The sequence below is a fragment of the Rattus norvegicus genome, chromosome 12 (genome assembly GCF_021556685.1).
Source record: "Rattus norvegicus strain SHRSP/BbbUtx chromosome 12, alternate assembly SHRSP_T2T, whole genome shotgun sequence".
Taxonomy (NCBI): Eukaryota; Metazoa; Chordata; class Mammalia; order Rodentia; family Muridae; genus Rattus; species Rattus norvegicus.
The window spans coordinates 13,998,866-14,019,234 of NC_141545.1; the positions used below are offsets into that span (position 1 = coordinate 13,998,866).

At 48.7% G+C, this 20,369-nt stretch overlaps 1 protein-coding gene across 2 annotated transcripts in view; it reads left to right on the forward strand.

Moving 5' to 3' along the window:
* The window catches only part of Flt1 (Fms related receptor tyrosine kinase 1), a 173,375-nt gene that overhangs the window by 142,516 nt on the left and 10,490 nt on the right, over positions 1–20,369 (forward strand). Inside the window, exons 20-25 of one of the 2 annotated variants that reach the window (XM_087579212.1) lie at positions 1,290–1,384; positions 7,968–8,124; positions 8,570–8,667; positions 10,259–10,381; positions 12,383–12,494; positions 14,987–15,086. In XM_087579212.1, the coding sequence (XP_087435338.1) occupies positions 1,290–1,384; positions 7,968–8,124; positions 8,570–8,667; positions 10,259–10,381; positions 12,383–12,494; positions 14,987–15,086 (685 nt within the window). 2 annotated transcript variants of the gene reach the window in all.

The window sequence follows — 20,369 nt, forward strand, 5'->3', positions numbered from 1 at the left end:
TAGCCGTCAGGACGGGTAGTGGGAACATGGCTGTGCTGTAGACCTTGCTGGTCTTTCTTCCTCTGTGGCAAGGTTAAAACTTGGGTATAGATGTGAACAGATGCTTAAGACATGCCAGTGCTGAGGAGACATAAACCGTCTTCAATTTTCCAGCCCAGAAAGCAGGGGTGGAGGGGCATGGGTAAGAAAAGAAGGAGTTGGGGTTGGGGATTTAGCTCAGTGGTAGAGCGCTTGCTTAGCAAGCGCAAGGCCCTGGGTTCCGTCCCCAGCTCCGGGGGGAAAAAAAAAAAGAAAAAAGAAAAAAAAAAAAGGGGGTTGGGGATTTAGCTCAGTGGTAGAGCGCTTGCCTAGGAAGCGCAAGGCCCTGGGTTCGGTCCCCAGCTCCGAAAAAAAAAACCAAAAAAAAAAAAAAAAAAAAAAAGAAGAAAAAAGAAAGAAAAGAAGGAGTTAAGGCTAGAGAGGCCAGAAAGAGTGGGAGTCCTAGTGAACCAGACAAGGCCCCCATAGCTTCTGACCTTCCAGAAGTCGAGCGCCTGCCCCAGTGACAGCATCCTGTACCTCAACATTGTACCTGTGAGATGTGAGCCTCCCTCCGAGGCCGAGTGGCCGCCTGAGCGCGTCCTTGGAGAGGAGACCCCAGCTCTGGAAGCATCTTCCTTTCTGGAACCCTGAGGGATAAGGGGGTGCTAGCACGATTCAAAAATTAGTAAAGTACTGATAGTAATTGGAAAAAAAAAAATCACATTACCAGAGCTATAAGCTCTATCCTCAGGGAGACTCCAAGAAATGGCCTTGTGGAGTTTGCTGCTCACTGGCTTCTGGACCTCAGGGGTCATGCTGGCTTTCAAACGGCTTTCTATTGGGAGAGCACTGAGCAGAACAAAGGAGACTTCCGTGGTGCCACCCGAGACCCTCAATGCAGATTGAATTCCTTCGCCCAAACTATTTTTTCATTGCAGAAGGGTAGGAAGAGGGCGGGCAGTCTGTTTGTGAAGCATGGCTTGCCTGTTTGAATAGTCAGGATGGGGAAAAAGAGAAAAGGAGTATTTTGTGACATTTAAATATCTGTGCTCATGAAACTTGCTTGGAGCAGGGCCATCCTCAGTTATATTAACAAGGCCTGTTTTCGTGGGACAGAGGCTGAATCGAGTCAATGATTCATGGTCCTAGTCTCAGTTGCATCCTTAGCCCCTACACATGTAAGCACGGGTTGGTTTGAGGTCTGGAGGGCTGACCGCAGCTGTCGAACGGCTATCTGACCTGATGTGGCTGCGTGTGTGATGTTTGAGCTGCAGGGCCTCTGATGGTGATCGTGGAATACTGCAAATATGGAAACCTGTCCAACTACCTTAAGAGCAAACGTGACTTCTTCTGTCTCAACAAGGTAAGGATTCGCCCTGGTCACTCTCTGTTGTGGTGGCTTATGTGTCCCGACCACAGTCTCTCTCTGAGGACTTAAGCAGGGATGACAGAGGAACACGACTTGCTGTCTTGCTTAATTACCTTTCATACATGGCTCAGGCCGGCCTGCGTAGGGATGGTGCTGCCCACAGTGAACAGGCCTTCTACATCGATCAACTGTCAGAAAAAAAAAAGTCTCCACAGACATGCCCACAGGCCACTGAGATGAAGGGAACTCCTCAATTAAGGTTATCTCTCACAATGTGTTTGTGTCACATTGATAAAAACTTGCCAGGCCAGGGTTGGGGATTTAGCTCAGTGGTAGAGCGCTTGCCTAGGAAGCGCAAGGCCCTGGGTTCAGTCCCCAGCTCCGAAAAAAAGAAAAAAAAATTTGCCAGGCCTAGATTTTAAAGGTAGAGCTGCTTTTATTTAATTTTTTTAAAGATTTATTTATTATATATAAGTACACTGTGGCTGTCTGCAGACACACCAGAAGAGGGCATCAGATCCCATTATAGATGGTTGTGAGCCACCATGTGGTTGCTGGGATTTGAACTCAGGACCTCTGGAAGAACAGTCAGTGCTCTTAACCACTGGGCCATCTCTCCAGCCCTGGTAGAGCTGTTTTTAATGGCAGCACTTGTGTTGCCATCTAGACTGACTGGCAAACGTAATTCTTTTGTGGGGGCAGGAGTTAAGTCTCACTGTGTAGCTTTGACTGGCCTGGAACTCACTATATAGAGCAGGCTGGCCTCGAACTCATAGAGATCCATCTGCCTCTGTCTCCCAAGTGGTGTGTGTGTGTGTGTGTGTGTGTGTGTGTGTGTGTGTGTGTGTGTACACATATGTGTAGCTATACTTCACCCATGTGTGGATCCCAGAAGTTGGCATGGGGATGTCTTCCTCAACTGCCTCTCCACCTTAGTTTTTGAGACAGGCCACCTCACTGAACCCAGAGCTACCTGTTTCCTCTACACTGGCTCGCCGATGAGCCTCTGGGATCAGCTTCCTCTACCCACCTCAGTGCTAGGGCTTCCTAGCAAGATTTTCTGTTGCTAGGGATCCAAATGGAGGTCCTCATTCTTGCACAAGACTTCATGCACTTGTTTCTCAAAGCCACACCCGTGACTATATGTAACCTCACTTATCAGAGAAACTAAGGGTACAAACGACTGAATGGTTTGCATGGTTACCAGTAGACCAGTGACGGGCCAGAACTTTCCCTCTTCTGTTTCATTATTGTGGTTGTTGTGTATTTGTGTGTTTGATGTGTGGGTGTCTGTGTGTGTGGTATATGTCTATGTATGCCTGTTGTGTATGTGCATGTGTATATACATGTAGTATGTGTATATGTATGTGTCTGTGTTTGTTGTGTATGTATATATGTATGTGTATAGTATGTGTATAAATATATGTTTATGTATCTGTGTATATGTTGTGTGGGGGTGTGTGTCTGTGTGGTGTATGTGTATATATGTGTATTGTGGGTGTATGTGTATGGTGTATGTGTATATATGTGTATTGTGTGTGTGTGTGTGGTATGTGGTATGGTACATGTGTATATATGTGTGTGTGTATGTGTGGTGTGTGTTGTGATACATGTGTATATACATGTGTATATATGTGTGTGTTATGAGTATATGTGTGTGTGTATGTCTTTGTGTGTTGTGGGTGTGCCTGCAAATGTATATGTATGTGTGTTGTGTGTGTGTGTATGTGTGTGAATGCACACATGTAGTGTTTACAGAGGTGCATGCACAGAGGCCAGAAGAAGGTACTAGGAGTCTTGCTTTGTTGATTACTTCCTACTCCTTCAAGCATAGGACCTCACTGGACCTGGAGCTAGGCTGGTAGCTAGCAAGCCCTGGTCATCCTCCTGCCTCCACTTCACATAGCACTGGAGTTACAGGTGTGCCAAGCCACTACCCGACTTATTGCCTGTTTTCCACATACATGCTGGGGGTGGAGTTTAGGTCCCTCTGCTTTCCCAGGGAGTCCTCGAACTCACTGAGTCATTCCTCCCTGCCCCTCAGTAACCCTGATCCATTAAATAAAGCCATGTCAGAGGAAAAGGAACATCAGAGGTCAGGGAATGAAGCTCAGTGGTAGGAAACTTGCCTGCCTGTTACCAGGCCCTAGGATTGATCCCCAGACCACATATCACATACATAGACACACACACACACACACACACACACACACACACCCCATATAAAGACACACCACATACATACATACATACACACACCACATACACACATACATACACATACACTACATACACACACATCACATACATACATACACACATATATACACACACATACCACATAAACACACCACATATACACACCACATACATACACACACCATATACACACAGACACCACATACATACATAACATATACATACACACCACATACACACACACATACATACACACACACACACACACACACACACACACACACACACACACAAAACAAACAAACAAGAAAACCAGGAGGTCACACAAGTCTTTAAGGAAACACCAACTCTGAAGAAGAAACCATGAATTCAAACATTGTGGTATGTTCTGTCGTCCTACCTACTGCTCTTCTCCGGGCTGAGTTGGTTGGGGAGACAATGACTGACATTGTTAGCCAGTCACCAGCATCTGTGAGGAGCACCCTGGAGGCAAGGCTCTCTGTCTCCACAACCAGACTTTCCGGGTTTAAATTCCAGAGTCTCCTCTCACGAAGCCCGGCCTTGAACAAACATCAGTCTCTTTACTCTTCAGTTCCTTGTATTAAGCGGCACTAATAATAGAACCCAAGATGAGACTGTGGGGAAAACGAAACTCCTCTTCAACGTTTAGTTGTCCCCTTTTCTCATTTTTGATCCACTAGGATGTTGAGGGATGGGTTGTGGCTCAGTGAGGGGGTTCTTATTTATCAAGCGTGAGGCCCTGTGTCGGTCCCCTCCCCTGCATCAGAGAGAATCAGAGACACAGAAAGAGACAGAGACACAGAGTTCAGTTGAATACAACTAATTTACAGGGTTGGGTGAACCTTCAGACTTCTAGGAACAGTGCCCACCTCCCCGCTGTAGAGAAGAGTCTTTAGATGTAAAACAGACCACAGAATACAGCCAGATGTCGCAGTGTCAGCCTGCAATTCTAACTATGTTGGGGGCTGAGATGGGAGGGTTTGTGTGAGCCCAGGCGTCAGATGTCAGCCTGGAAAATGGAGTGAGGCTGGGACTGGAGAGATGGCTCAGTGGTTAGCAGCTCTCTCTGCTCTTCCAAAGGTCCAGAGTTCAGTTCCCAGCAGCCACATTATACAGCTCACAACTGTCTGTAACTCTAGCTCCAGGGGACCTGATATCCCTACTCTCTGAGGGTGCCTGTGCTTGTATGCACACACTCAGACGCGCGCGCGCGCACACACACACACACACACAATTTAAATAAACAAATATGTACATATATATGGAGAGAGAGAGAGAGTGCTTGAGTGAGCCTGTTACAAAAAAGCAAAGAAATACTGGACCGCTGGCCCACTCTTTCATCCCAGACTATGACTTTATCAAAGACAGATGTTCCACCAGGACTGTTGAGAATATTCGACATAGTCCCCCATTCCTTCGTTTGAGACAGGGTCTCACCATGTATCCCTGGCAGTCCTGGAACTCACAGAGATCCACCTACCTCTGCCCCCTGACTGCTAGAATTAAAGGTGTATGCCACCATACCCAGCTCTATTTCCCCCTTATAAACTAGGCTTTCCAGGCTGGAGAGATGGCTCAGGGGTTAAGAACACTGCTCTTCCAGGAGTCCTGAGTTGAAATCCCAGCACCCACATGGTGGCTCACAACCATCTGTAATGGGATCTGGTGTGCCTGAAGACAGCTACAGTGTACTTATATATAATGAATAAATAAACCTCAAAACAAAACAAAACCTAGGCTTTCCAAAAATTGGCATCTTAAAGCTACGTGGTGCTTTGCAGCTATATATGTGGCCAGAGGAGTCAGGAACCAGTAATGGCTGGCAAGACGGCTCAGTCTAGATAAAGAGGCTTGCTGCCAAGCCTGATGACCTGGGTTTGATCCCTGGAACCCACAGGATGGAAGGAGAGAACCGACTCCAGCAAGTTGTCCCCTGGCTTCCACACCTATGCATGCAGCAGACAAACACAAATAAATACATAGTCGTGTAATAAAGAAATTAGATCAAAGGCACAGTAACCACAGGATGAAGAGAGGAGAAAGAAAGGCCTATCTTGCTTCACCCCCAGCTTCAGAACTGTCCCTGTGAACCCCACTAAATAAGGAGAGCAGTGGTGCCCTGAGAGATCCCTGTCAGTCCTGATGTCCTAGACGGGACTCAGGAAGCACTGAGCCCTCAGAACACTCCAGGGACGCGGCAGGACGGAACGTTTGGGTTTGTGCGTCCTTTGTTTTGAAGAGCTTGCTTCCTTTTGGGGCTATATTTAATGGTGTGCCTCCCCATGGTACTTGGTGAGGCAGTGTTTTGTGGAAAACTCATGACTATCGGTCACATCTGGAACCTAAAGGAGTAAGAAAGAGAGATGAGGGAACCCAGTCCAAATCCGTCAAGACTCTTAAATATGCGTCGTGATCAACCCACTATTCTGCCTTATTCCCTAAAGTTCACTAACTTAACCTGTCCTTGATGGAGAGTTGCTGATACGCATAGGGTCAGAGGAAGGGGAGGGTAACCTGGGGACAGGTCCCTCGAGGCAGCTTCTGGGAGGTGTGAGGAAGAAGGCAGTAAGAAAATAAAATTCCAGACTCCGTTTGATCAGGGCTAGCTGCCTCGTGGAGAGAAAAAGTGGTGTTCTCTTTGACTGTTTGGCTTTTTACCTGCCCGGAGGAAAAGGTGTCTGGAGTGGGCTGCACACAATATGAATCCCCTTCACCCCTGAAATCCCAGACAGGACTTGGGAAGAGCTGAGACAGCAAGACTTCCTTCAGGGACCTGACACGAGGGAATGTTTAGATGGGGTGTGTCCCCAGGAGAGTCTCTTTTCTGGGTGCGGGAACCTCTGTACCCTACCTATATCACAGTGTCCCTCTTAAAGTTTGCTGGGTCTTCTGCTTGCTCCCTGGTGCCCTCTAGTGGCAGGACCACTCCTACTTAGTGGCCTCCAGAAACGTCCAGGTAACCAACATGCACAGCCTGTTTAACCCTGGTGCTGAACCTCATTCCCTCCCAGCTCCTGTCCAGGTACTGCTAGCTAGCAGAAGCCAGGCTGTAGGGTACACAAGCCCCTGTGGGTATATACACGTGTGGGTGTGCATGAGCACACAGCCCTGTCACGAAAGCCACTGCAGCCCTTTCCTACGAGCCACAAACTGTAATATAGTGCCTTTTAGACAAGAAAAACAAAATCCAGGGTGGGAAAAAAGATGGCGTGATTAACAGAGGAGCCAGTAGACCACGTAGAGGAGGCAGAAAAAGAGCACCAGGATTCCCATGCCCAGGGTGGGTGGCCTTTGCTGTTCATATCAGGATGCAGTGGTGTGGCCTCCTCAGAGGGAAACCAAGAGAAAAGTACATCTCCTCTCCTCTCCCCCAGGAAATCAGAGGAATGGGTAACTTGAGCCTCTGCAGGGATTACAGAGAGAGAGAGAGAGAGAGAGAGAGAGAGAGAGAGAGAGAGAGAGAGAGAGAGTCCTTTCCACATCGCCTGAGTGATGAGTATCAAACTCTGTCACCTTTTTTTTTCTTTTTTTCGGAGCTGGGGACCGAACCCAGGGCCTTGCGCTTGCTAGGCAAGCGCTCTACCACTGAGCTAAATCCCCAACCCCATTCTGTCACCTTTCAAACAACATGTCAAGTGCTATGAAAAGCAGCAGAGGCAGGCTGGGGCGCTCACCCAGGCTACATCTCAGCTTTGCCGATTATTAGCTGTGGCTTTGAACCAGCTTGTGTATGACGTAACCATTAAGAGTGCTTGCTGTGCTTGCAGAGGACTGGAGTATCATTCCCAGCACCCATATTGGATGGCTCACAACTGGCTTTGACCCCCCTCTAGGGAATCCAATGACATTGTCTAGCTTCTGTGGACACCTGGATGCATGTTCGCATATACATAAATAGAAATAAAATAAATCTATTTTAAAAACAAAACACCAAGTCAGGTGGAGGTAGCACATACCTTTAATCTCAGCACTCAGGAGGCAGAGGCAGGGGGATCTCTGCGTTCCAGGTCATCAAGGGCTACACAGAAACTCTGTCTCAAACCACCCCCACACCTTGTAAAACAAAAGAAAACAAACAAACAAACAAAAGTTTGGCAATTGTGTCATAAAATAACATATCCTCCTGGGGAAACTGAGGAAGTCTATGCTAGCTCGCACTAAGCGCTCGGTGTTGATCAGCTGCTAGGATCTGAGGTATTTACTAGGAGCCCAAGCAAGAGTACAAAAGAGTCTCCCGCCTGTGAAATAAATGCCTAGAACCCAGTATCCATTCAGGCCCAGCAGCATGTCCAGTCTGGACAGCAGCCGTCTCTGCAACTGGGCCCCTCTCACTGCTGTGTTTCTTGTCTGCGCTAAGGATGCAGCCTTGCATATGGAGCCCAAGAAAGAAAAGCTGGAGCCAGACCTGGAGCAGGACCAGAAACCCCGCCTAGACAGTGTCAGCAGCAGCGAGAGTTTCACCAGCTCCGGCTTCCAGGAAGATAAGAGTGTGAGCGATGTGGAAGGAGGCGAGGGTACGTGTTCATTGCTCCCTGGCCTCCAGTCTGGGGTATTTTTACAACATACTGGACATCCCACACATTTTTTTCCTTTCTTATTTATTACCCTAATAAACATCCCGGGGAAGTGGGGTAACGTCCTGGGGAGATAAGATTTGAATAAGCGATTATTTACAGCGTTGCTAATTTTGACAGGAACTGTTCACTTCTCTCTGCTCGGTCTGTCCTACCACATCACACCCACTGCACCCATTCCCCTCCCCTTCACCCCCACCCCTTTCGCCACCCCTCAACCCCACAGCCTGGAAAAAAAATCTCTTGATGTTCATGTTGAGACTCAAATTCTCTTGCCAGTGAACTGTGGCGTCCTTGGTGTGCCTTATGCTTTGTCAATATTGTTTCAATAAACTGGGATTTGGTGCAGTCACAAAAATCTTTACAAGATCCTACTGCTCGATAGATTACAGTGAGATCTCCAAGCAGCCCCTCACCATGGAAGACCTGATCTCCTACAGTTTCCAAGTGGCCAGAGGCATGGAGTTTCTGTCCTCCAGAAAGGTCAGCTCATCTCTTTACTTTTTTCCTGTTTCCTTTAACTTTATTTTTCTAAAATGGAATGTTTCTTTTTAATACACACACACACACACACACACACACACACACACACACACACACACACAGAGTGCACTGTCTTCAGACACACCAGAAGAGGGAATGACATCCCATGACAGATGGTTGTGAGCCACCATGTGGTTGCTGGGATTTGAACTCAGGACCTCTGGAAGAGCAGTCGGTGCTCTTAACCACTGAGCCATCTCTCCAGCCCCTTCTTTAACTTTCTTAATCAGAGCTAAAGGGGGACATTACGTTTTTAAAAAGTATTTGCTTTACATTTTAAAGTTTGCTTTTCTGTATGTTATTAAACTTAAGACACACTTGTAAGAGAGAACACACATATACCTTGCATTTTTCTTCCCCACTTTTATTTTGATTTTTAAATGATGTCTGAAAACATACAAATTGCATGTGTTAATCGATACATGTTAAGGACGTCAAGTCTCAATACAATATGCTGGGTAATGTTTAAATCGGGTTGAATATATTCTTACAACCTAATGGTAAAATATTTGAAAATGCACTCCTCTGTTTTTGTCTCTTTGTGAGGCCTGAACACACACTTCTGCTGTGAAGCCATTTTTCTAGTATTTGTTTATACTTATGTCCTTAACTGTGTAACAGACATCACCACAATAACCTTGATTGGCTCAGATATGGAGAGGTTCCAGGATGGTAAGCCCTGGGCCCCTGTGGGTAGAATTTAAGGATAGAATCTTCCTGGGTATTTTGGACTACACAAACCCAGGAGTGCTATCTTCCACGGTGCCCAGGCTTCATGAAGAAGCTGTCTTCGGTGCACCCACATGGGGCTTCTGGCCAAGCCACGGCCATCCAGGCACTTGAGAGGCTGAGGCAGGAGGATCCCTGGTTACATACCAACCTGGGTGAGTTCCAGGTCAGCATGCACTATACCTCAGGAGTCTGTCTTAAAAGCAGCAACAGCAGCAAACAAAGCAAAGCACACCACAGCACAGCTCCCAGAGATCTGCTCTAAAAGGTCGAAGGGGAAATCTCACTCACTGGCGAGATTCAGATACCAGTGCGGTTGACCAGTAAGCTCCCATAGAACAGGAGCCTGGTTGCTTTAGAAGGTGTCTTGTGGGCCACCTGGACCCCATACTTGCACGAGAAACACATCGTGTTTATGGTAACCGGGTGTGTGCTGAGAGACACTCCCTGTACCACACACGAAATGGAACTAGCATTAAGAGTAACCATGCCGATGCCAGGGCCAGTGAGCTGGCTCAGCAGGGAAAGGCACTTGCTGTCAAATTGATGGCCTTGGTTCAAGCCCAGGAACTCACATGGTTGCCCTCTATGTGCATGCCATGGTATGTACATGTTTACTGTACTCATGCATGTGTGTGTGGGTGTGTGGGCACATACATAGACACACAGACACCCACACACACAGAGACACACACACAGACACACACTTTTTTTTTTTAAAGAATAATGACTCAGAATGGATACAGGAAATTAAGCAGCTGGATTAAGGAAACGTCTTCATTGCATAATGGTTTCATTATAGTGCATTCATCGCGACCTGGCAGCACGGAACATCCTTTTATCTGAGAACAATGTTGTGAAGATTTGCGACTTTGGCCTGGCCCGGGATATTTATAAGAACCCTGATTACGTGAGGAGAGGAGATGTGAGTGACCTCGGGTACCCATTTGGTCCGTTTCTACCCTGTCGTGTTTAGACCACAGACGGGAGCCCTTGCAAACATTTACGCCTCTCAGCAGCCAACCCTTCCCCCCTCCCCAAATGCCCGTGTGGTTCTGGCAAGACCAGTAGTCCACAAGAGCCGTGTACCAGAGAATTCTCGGGACAGAATCTCCTCGCTCTGTCTCGGAGCCCTGGCTGGGTACCTGTCCTGAGAGCTTGACCACCTGAGACGCGTTAACCTAAGCAGTCAGCTGAACCCTGCAGAGACCACAGCAGTCTCTGCCCGCCACCCCTTTGGGAGTTCCGTGTCCCGCTGAAAAGAACAGCGTGGCCTCTTCCTCTCAGATAAAGGCCAGTGATTGATTCGGCAGGTGTCTGTACTTCCGGAAGGAGAGCGGGGAAGGTACACACTATCTTGAACCGAGGAAGCTGCTTACCTCCAGGGACGCCTTCCGTGGGACCAGTCTCCCTCTGGCTCACGCCGGCCTCTCTTCCCCATTTGTTTTTGGACATAATGTTATTTGTCACTCACTGGGTGACCTTTAGTGTCCTCTCTTGTCTGGCCTCTGCCAGGAAGGCTTCAGCTAATAATGTCTGGGCGCCCTTGATTGCCCTGAAGCAGGGGCTCTCGGACTGTAGGAAATCTACACCTCACCTAGAAGCCTGTCTGAGCCAAAGCTTGCAGTCCCCACCCCAAATCCCTTGGTGCAGAAGGTCCAGAGGGAGGGTGAGGAGGATGGGGAGGGTAGAGGGAAACTACTTGGAATCTGTATTCTCAACAAGTTTCTGGACCATATTATGTGGACACCCCTGGAACACACTTTCAGAAACCCCTCTTAGTTACTGTTTCTTTTCTTTTTAAATTTTATTTTATGTGAATGAATGGCTTACCTAAATGTATGTCTCTGTACCACAAGCACGCCAGTGCCCAAGGTGACCAGGAGAGGGTGTCAGATGCCTGGGACTGGAAATAACAGACGGTTGTGAGTCCCCATGGGGTGTTGGGAACTAAACCCATGTCCTGGACAAAAGCAGCCAGCTCTTTACTGCTGAGCCACCTCTCAGCCCCTTCGCTACTCTTTTTTCTAAGAGGGAAACAGCCCAGCTTGCAGTGGAGCTCTGGCTGTGTTTCACTGTGGCCCCTCTTTGCTGTCCTTGACTTGGGCATCTCTGTGTTTCACCACAGTCTTTGTCTCTCTCCTGTCCCAGACATCTTTTTTTGCTTCCCCCAACCTACCCCCGTCCAGCAGCCCAATCCCCAGCTAACTCACTGTGGTCCCTGCTGTCGGAACAGGTCTACAAGCTTGAAATCCAGCCATAGACCCCCCCTAAATGGAGAACTTTTTTTTTTTTTGGTTCTTTTTTTTTCGGAGCTGGGGACCGAACCCAGGGCCTTGTGCTTCCTAGGTAAGCGCTCTACCACTGAGCTAAATCCCCAGCCCCCTAAATGGAGAACTTTAAAACGAAATCACCTTCCCTCATTTCAGAGATGTGGGAGATTGAATGGGGACTGAAGCCAGGACCCCGGACATACCAAGCACACATTCTACCTCTGCGTCACTTCTAGCCCCAAGTTTAAGACTTAACAGCCTGTCTTTTTACATAGGAATGTCTGCCACAATCCCTTTCCTTAGAAGAATTCATGGAATCACTATCAATTTTCCTAATTCAGACCTCCTTATCAAGCCCTTAGTGCCCCTATGTAGGCAGGGAGGGGACCGTGAGGATGCGGCTTTTTTAAGAACCATGGACAGGGACCTTCTCTTGCTCCAGAGAAGTCTGCTAGCCATGTCTGGTCTCCAGAGGCTGGGGGATGCCTCTATTACTCTCTTAGCAGTCTGCCACATGCTCCACGGTTTTCTCTGGTGTAGGGAAACTGCAGCCACTCTAGTTCTTCACAAGTGGAAAGTGGAAGGGGACCCCTGGGCCCTGGGTGTGGACATCGCTTTGGTTTCCATGCTCAAGGTCCCGTGCTGTCTTCCAGACTCGACTTCCCCTAAAATGGATGGCTCCCGAATCCATCTTTGACAAGGTCTACAGCACCAAGAGTGACGTGTGGTCCTACGGAGTGTTGCTGTGGGAGATCTTTTCCTTAGGTAAGTGTGGGGGAAGGGGGTGGTTGGAGCAGCCCAGAAGCAGATGTCTTTGTCCTATGCAGAGCATGTGGTGGACACACCCCACCCTGAGGTCTGCACTCGAACTCACTGCAAACCCACTCGGGGCTGCCTGTAGGTGACCGTGTTGGATACACAAATACCCACTACCGTAGAGAGGGCTTAAACCATTGTCGGCAGAGTCCGGTGGCAGGAAATCTGAAGACAGAACTGTCAGCCTGCCCCTTTCTCCAGTTTCTCCAACGCCGACTCTCTAGTCTTCACCCCTTCCCTCTATGCATTTGCTGCCTCAGAGTTTCTTCTCGGGACAGGCCCTGATGTGCACAGCTGTACCAGTAGAAGGCGTTGTTAGAGGCAGCTGGCTTTGATCTAATGCCTTTGGTGTAAATTTACATATACACATCTGTACACTCTCGAACACACGTGCGCACACGCGCTTGCATATCTGTACGTATGTATATGACTGAGTGTGTGTGTATATACACATATACACACTCATATGCGTATACACATACTGTTTGTGTGTGTGTTGTGCCTACATGTTCTGTCTGAGCACCACACGCACGCAGGCCAGGAGAGGGCGTCAGATCCTCTAGAACTGGATGGATGTGAGGCTGGAAATTGAACCTAGGACCTCTAAAAGAGCAGCCAGTGCTCCAGCCCACCCAGTCTGGCTTTCTAGGAAACAACCTCAAAGCCCTATTCCTACAGATGCACACAGGGATGGCGTGAGGCGCCCCAAGTGTAGAAACTAGCCAAGAACCTTTCAGGCTTTGCCAAAGTGAAAAAAAAAAAAAAAGAAAGAAAGAAAAAGAAAAAGAAAGAAAGAAAGAAAGAAAGAAAGAAAGAAAGAAAAAAAATGTCTTCCACGGCAAATAAAATGCGTGTGGTAGGGGCTGGGGTTTAGCTCAGTGGTAGAGCGCTTACCTAGGAAGCACAAGGCCCTGGGTTCGGTCCCCAGCTCCGAAAAAAAAGAACCAAAAAAAAAAAAAATGCATGTGGTAACTAACACCTCTCGGTTCCTGTAACGTGTCAAAAGCATTCCCCTGCTTTCGATGACAGGCACCTGTTGCTTCCAGTCCTTGAAAGCAGCACAGTAGCTCTAATGGCCTTGCAGTGACACAGTGCCAAGCCCTGTGTCTCCCAGCTGTTTCCTATCAGCGGCCATCACTAGAAAGCTCAGGCAAACGTGTGCTCAGTGGCCTTGGCTGGAGGGCTGAGCAGAGTGTCCTACCATGCCTTACCCACCCTACCTAGCCCAGGCTACCCACAAGATAATTGGCTCAGCCCTGTTAAACAGGCTGGCAGAGACAGTAGGTACCCTCTGCTCTGCAGAATCTGGAACAGCTCCCATCCACCCTAGTCAGCCTCGCCCCTGGGTGCCTGTGTTAGTCAGGGCTTCTATTCCTGCACAAGCATCAGGACCAAGAAGCAAGTTGGGGAGGAAAGGGTTTGTTCAGCTCACACTTCCACATTGCTATTCATCACCAAAAGAAGTCAGGAACTCAAGCTGGTCAAGAAGCAGGAGCTGATGCAGAGGCCATGCAGGGATGTTACTTACTAGTTTGCTTCCCCTGGCTTGCTCAGCTTGCTCTCTTATAGAACCCAAGACCACCAGCCCAGTGTCAGCACCACCCACAAGGGGCTGGGTCCTCCCCTCTTGGTTCCTAGTTGAGAAAATGCCTTACAGCTGGGCCTCATGGAGGCATTTCCTCAACCGAGGCTCCTTTCTCTGTGGTAACTCCAGCTTGTGCCAGGTTGACACACAAAACCAGCCAGTACAGTGCCAAGGTTCATTCCCCTAGACCCCTCATAACCTCTCGTTCCCAAAGCCTCAGATTGAAGGGCCATTTTCTGGAAGGTTGGAGTGATCTATCGATACCTAATCGAAGTCCATTGGTTTGATCAGACTCAAGCCATGTGTGTCTAAGAATCAGATTTCCTTAGAGTTGTTTGCAGGGCAAAGGCAGGAATACTCTAGATTGCCTTTTTCCCTGACCAAACAAGCAAGCATGGACACAGGGACAGCCATGAATCAGCCAAGGACGTGCCCTCAGGAAGGGCCTGCCAAGCAGCTCCCTGCCCCAGGGTTTACTTCAGTCACTGGAAATTTACAGGAAAATGTCACCCGTATATTTATTTTTGGGTTTTTGAGATAGGCTCACTAGATAACCCACATTTGCCTCAAACTAACAATTCCCCTGCCTCAGCTTCCCTCCCAAGAACTGGGATTACAGTCGTGTATTATATTGCCTTTTTCAGCTAAAACATCACTTTGAAGATGAGAGGGAAACTCTGAATTGCTCCTCATGGTCTTTTGGGTGGGTTTCCCTGTCTTTGAACTCACAAAAGATCCATCTGCTTCTGCCTTCCCAAGTGTTAGAATTGAAAATGTGCACCATCATGCACCCACCCCATGATCTTTTGTACTAGAAACCTTAACACAGACCTGTCTTTCCACACCATCCCTGTAGGGGGTTCTCCATACCCAGGAGTGCAAATGGATGAAGACTTCTGTAGCCGGCTGAAGGAAGGCATGCGCATGAGAACACCAGAGTATGCCACACCTGAAATGTAAGCTCACACCTCTGCAACCCCCTCCCCAACCCCCAACTGAGTGCTCATCGGGGACCCTGGGCCGTGGTAAGGGGAACAGGGCGCCTGGGGCGGGGAGCAAGTAACGGCCCAGGTTTATTTTCAGTGACACTCTTCAGGGATGCAGGCTCAGCCCCTACTGGGCTCTACTGTGCTGGGAGTCACTTCCTGAGCGGAGATGTGCTCTGGGCGTATCCCTATTTCCTCTCTAACCCACCGATAGGGCTTTTCAAGGACCTTAGCTAAGAACTGAAGTCAGAAAGCCAGACAGAATGAACAGCACCTAGGAACTGAAGGCAAGACCTCATTCACTAAGCAGAGCCCGGTGAGCCAAGCCACCTCTAGTCAAGACCAGAGAGGCCTCAGTGGCACGGTTCTCCATCTGTAGAATCATGGGAGCTTGGTTTGGATTCCACAGGGCTGGGGATGTAGCTCAGTTACCCTAAAAGTGCTTACCCAGCATGCACAAAGTCCTGGGTCTATCCCCAACAGTGCATATATTGTGCTAGTAGTCACAGTACTCCAGGAGTGGAAGTAGAATGATCCAGAATTCAAGGTCATTTCCACTTATATATAAAGATCAAGACTGATCTGAGATACCTTGGAACCTGTTTCCAAAAGCGTATATATAAATAGATGATAGATAGATAGATATAGATAGATAGATAGATAGATAGATAGATAGATAGATACATACATACATACATACATACATACATACATATAGATACATAGAGGATAGAGATAGAAGGATAGGATAGAGATGTCAGAAAGATAGGTAAATGATAGATGATAGTCAGTCAGACAGATAGACAGACAGACAGATGTGGGGTAGCTGGGAAGCCGTGAGAGCCCTTGACTTGTGGAGGTGCCTTTAGGAATGAGAAAGGAGACAGACTCCAGAGGCTTCTCCATTGTCAGCAGGGCAAGCCTGACACTTGTGGGTACCATTTCCTGTAACCCTGCCCTGCCCTGCCGTTTTAGCACTCTGAGGCCTCAACAGGAATGTGATGACCCTTGCAGTTTGGGTGAGCTGCTGACAAGGACTTGGGCCTCCCTGAGGTGGCGCCACCTTTCCTGAACTGGCAGGCGGCCTCCCCTCCCCACCCACACACAATGAGATCCTGCTGAGCCCTGGGCTGGCCCTTGGGGAGAAGTGAAGGACAGAGGAGGAAGTGTGGGTTTGGCCAAAGGGCAAGGTCACTGTCTCTTTCCTTCAGTTACCTCAGGACCAAGCTAGGTCAGTGCCAAGACAGGGAAGTGGATGAGAGAGACAGGGACTCAGACCTGAAGGCGGGGAAGACACAGGGGACTCTCTAGTGTTGCCCGATGTACCTCCTGGAACTGCAATGGCTAGACTGACCCAAGAACCTCTGGGCTCCAGAAAGGGTTGCTTTAGACTTGGTGGGACCCTTAACCCCTGCAAGGGGAGCTGAAGTCTGGTCACTCTGTGCCGGATGCTTTCCCTGATACCTAGTCAGTCTCACATAGACTTCCCAAGATCTTGAGGAATAGATAGGGCAGATATGATAATCTGACTTTGGAAAATATCAAACTATGAGAAGGACAGCAACACGCCTTTTGCCAGCTATAAAGAGCCGAGAAGACAGAAGCCATGTTCCCCAGAAGGGCGCTCTCTGTACGCCAGTGGGCGTGTGGAACTGATACATCCTGCTTTTCACATAACCTAAAAATCATGAGGAAGTCCAGTTGCCAATGGCGATACTGACTGCAGTTACTATAAAATGATACTGGCTAACTTAATAATATCGGTAGTGCTTACTGTTGAACAAGTTTAATCGATCTACTGCTCACAATAACCCCATGAAGTGCGCACCATCATCAGCTGGTTCTCCAGATGACAAACCCAGGCACGTGACGTCTCGTGAGATCCACCCGAGGCTCCATGGCCAGCCAGTTAGCAATTCGAGTTTCCAGTCCACACCATCCTCCGGCACTCAGGGCCCATTACAGTACCCATAATCCTCAGAAGGATTCTAGAAACAGGAAGTCACTCAACTTTGGACTGAAGAATTCTTCAAAGCCAGGTGTGGAGGCATGTGTTGTAATCCCAACCCTGGCCAGCCTGAGGCAAAATGGTGACAAGGTCAAGGCCTGGCTGGGCTACATAGTGAGACCTCATCACAAACAAACCCAAGATAAGCAAGGCCCTGGACTTATCAAACCTTTGTGTTATTCCACAAACCTCTTCCAGGTAGCTCTTAGGCCCCAAAAGGACTATAGAGGGTATGGTTGGGAATTTAAAAGATAAGATACGGTTTTGTAAAATATTTCCTCAAAAGGAAGATACAGGCCAACAGCCATGTTCTCAGGCAGCCACGTTCTGTCAGCCATATTCTCAGGTAACCATGTTCTTGGTCAGCCATGTTCTCAGGCAGCCATGTTCTCAGGTAGCCATGTTCTCAGGCAGCCATGTTCTGTCGGCCATGTTTGCAGGCATGTGAGAGTTGAGAGGATGAAGTCACCTCCTTGTTCCAGTCATAAGAAAGTGATTTGCTAACTCAGTGCAGCTCTACTGGACATCCAAGACCTAAGCTTGAGCAACGGTGATGCATGCCTGGGAAAATCAGGCTAATAGCCTGTAGACTCTTCCCACAAGCCCCTCGGCTGGTCTTGGATGCAGCTGAGTCCCCACCCCACCCCAGCTTTATTTAGTGATAAAACATTAACACTTCATCCAGTGAGTTGCCTCCAGCCCAGTGCATCACCCCACACGGGTGTCTGCCTCGACTTGCAAGTCGGAGTGTAGAATGAGAAAAGAATAAGCCAGGAACACGCCCAGAATCCAGGAGGTGATTACAGGTCTCCCTGCTGCTTTTACCCAGAGAAACTAGGAAGGGGAAGGCCCAGTTGTCACACCTCCCAGAAGGTGGCTCTCCCATCGGTACAGTGAGATGGCAACGACCACGGTAGCAGAGATGAGGCCTCTGTGGAATGAAATACACTCCCTACCCAGTGGCTCGGGCCCCTCTGCGTTTCCTCATCCCACCTTTCCTCATTTGTGTTACCAACTATAGAATAACTACGTCCATATCAGTCCATGGAAGCCGTAGACCGTGACGCTTGAGTGTGGTCAGGAAGAATCCAGGCTTGAGGTGTTTTGCTTGTTTGTTTGTTTGTTTGTTTGTGTTTTTAGTGGACTCTCCGTCTCTGTGGCATCATAAGTAGAACTCAGTCAATTAGTAACATGTATAAACTTACTTCAAACGGAGACCCACGTAGGAGCTTCTGAGGTAGTATGGCTTTCGCTATTTCTGGCCTTTGGCTGGCAGCGTGTTTGCCCAGGTGGCCTGAGAAGTGCCTTTGAGCCACCACTCTAAGGGACCATATGTTGGAGAGTCTCCTAGAGGACAGGAACTGTAACCCAGACTCAGAGACGCAGTGCTGTCGCTGCAACCCCCATGACTTCGGTTTCTGCAAGTTGAGACCCAGTACAGAGGTACCCAGCATTCAGCCCAGGCACTGACCTCCCAAAGCCTCCCTACCTGCCTCTGGTGCTTGGGACCAGTGCACTTTCACCCCCAACCCCTACCTCCCACTCCCTTACCCCACCCCCATCACGCTCCCACCTCCCCCAACCCCACCCCTCCCCCTCCCCCACCCCCATCTCATCTCACTCCCCCACCCACATCTCCCCTCCTGCCCCACACATCTGCCCACTCACTCTGCCATTCCCCCTCACCACCCACACCCCAAGCACACCAAGGTCACGTGAAATGAAGTACACAGGAATACACAGGAGTACACAGGAGTGGAAGGACCGGGAGAGTCATCTTCTGAGCAGTGCGTTAGCCCTCAGGCAGGAGCAGCCCAGAAGCAAACACCCGAAGCATAGATCCTCAGGCCTCAGTGTGATCTTTCTCAGCTCTTTTTTCCCTTTATGGCAAACTTAGGTTGGGTGCGGAGACTCGAGCCTATAATCCTAGCACTTGGGTAGCCAAGGCAGGAAGATTACTACAAGTTCAAAACCAGCCTGGTCTACATTGTAAAACATCACCTCAAACAACAAGGAGGGAAAAGACACCAGTTCTAGGACCTCTCCTACCCCAGAAGGGGCTATTTGCTAACTTTAATCAACAATGAAATGGTTGATTGATTGATTGATCAATTAAAACAAGTTTAGGACCTCTGCTGGCCGGGAACCTGTGTCAGAAAATAGAACCTGAATTCTTCTGACCGCTCTCTTTGAACGTGTTTAAAGCCAGATGGATCTTCCATTATCCCAGGGACCCAGAACTAACTGTGTGTGCCCTTGGCTTAAATGGCCTTGGGATGAGTTGCCGTGCCTCTCAGACCTGCTACTTCAGAACACCCTTTGCTGCAAAGGCATCTGCTAATGTTGAAAATCCTCATACCTGACTGCTAGTGACATCATCACTCCCAGTAGAGAGGGAGGGGACAGGTGTCAAGATGGCCTTTCAGAGGCCATTGCGAGAATGGCCAGATTTCTTTTGAGTGGTGGACTGATTCCAAGTTCTGGGGTGTGTGTAACACGAAATTGAGTGCCCCTTTCTCTTCGCTGTTGTCTGGAGGCTCAGAGCTGGCTTGTCTTATTTGTCGGTTTGTTTTCAGGACAGGGTTTCTCTGTATAGCCTTGGCTATCCTGGAACTCACTCTGTAGACCAGGCTGGCCTCGAACTCAGAGATCCACCTACCGAGTGCCGGGATTTAATGTTTGCACTACCACCGCTGGCCAGGGCCAGTTTAGATAGCGAAGACCTTGGGATACTGGTGTAAATCCTGCAGGGGACTTTTACCCACACTTTGGCCTCTTTTCTGGTCAATTGCCCAGTTGTCTCCTGCCATTGTCTTCTCTCCCTTAGACACCCCTGTGTTCTTAACTGCTCTGTCAGGCCTTGCACGTCATAATACAAGACACCGAAGAAACACTGGGGACTGTCAGGGGCAGCCTGTGGCACTTATGTGGCAGCCAGATGGGTAGAATGATACCCAGGGTCCCTTCAGCTTTTCCCAGCGCTGCCCTCTCCTCCCAACACTACAAGTAACACTGGCACCATGACTGAAGACTCAGAGCGAGTAGAGTGTGTCAGTACGTGTGTGCGTGTGTGCGTGTGTGCGTGTGTGTGTGTGTGTCTGTGTGTGTGTGTGTCTGTGTGTGATATGTCTGTGCACTGGGTACAGACACAGGGTAACTGTGACCTAGTTCCAAGGTCCCGGTCCATTCATATCTGGATCTGATGTAGTCAGTGTCTGCTCTGGTCTAAAGGCTCATCAGGAGAA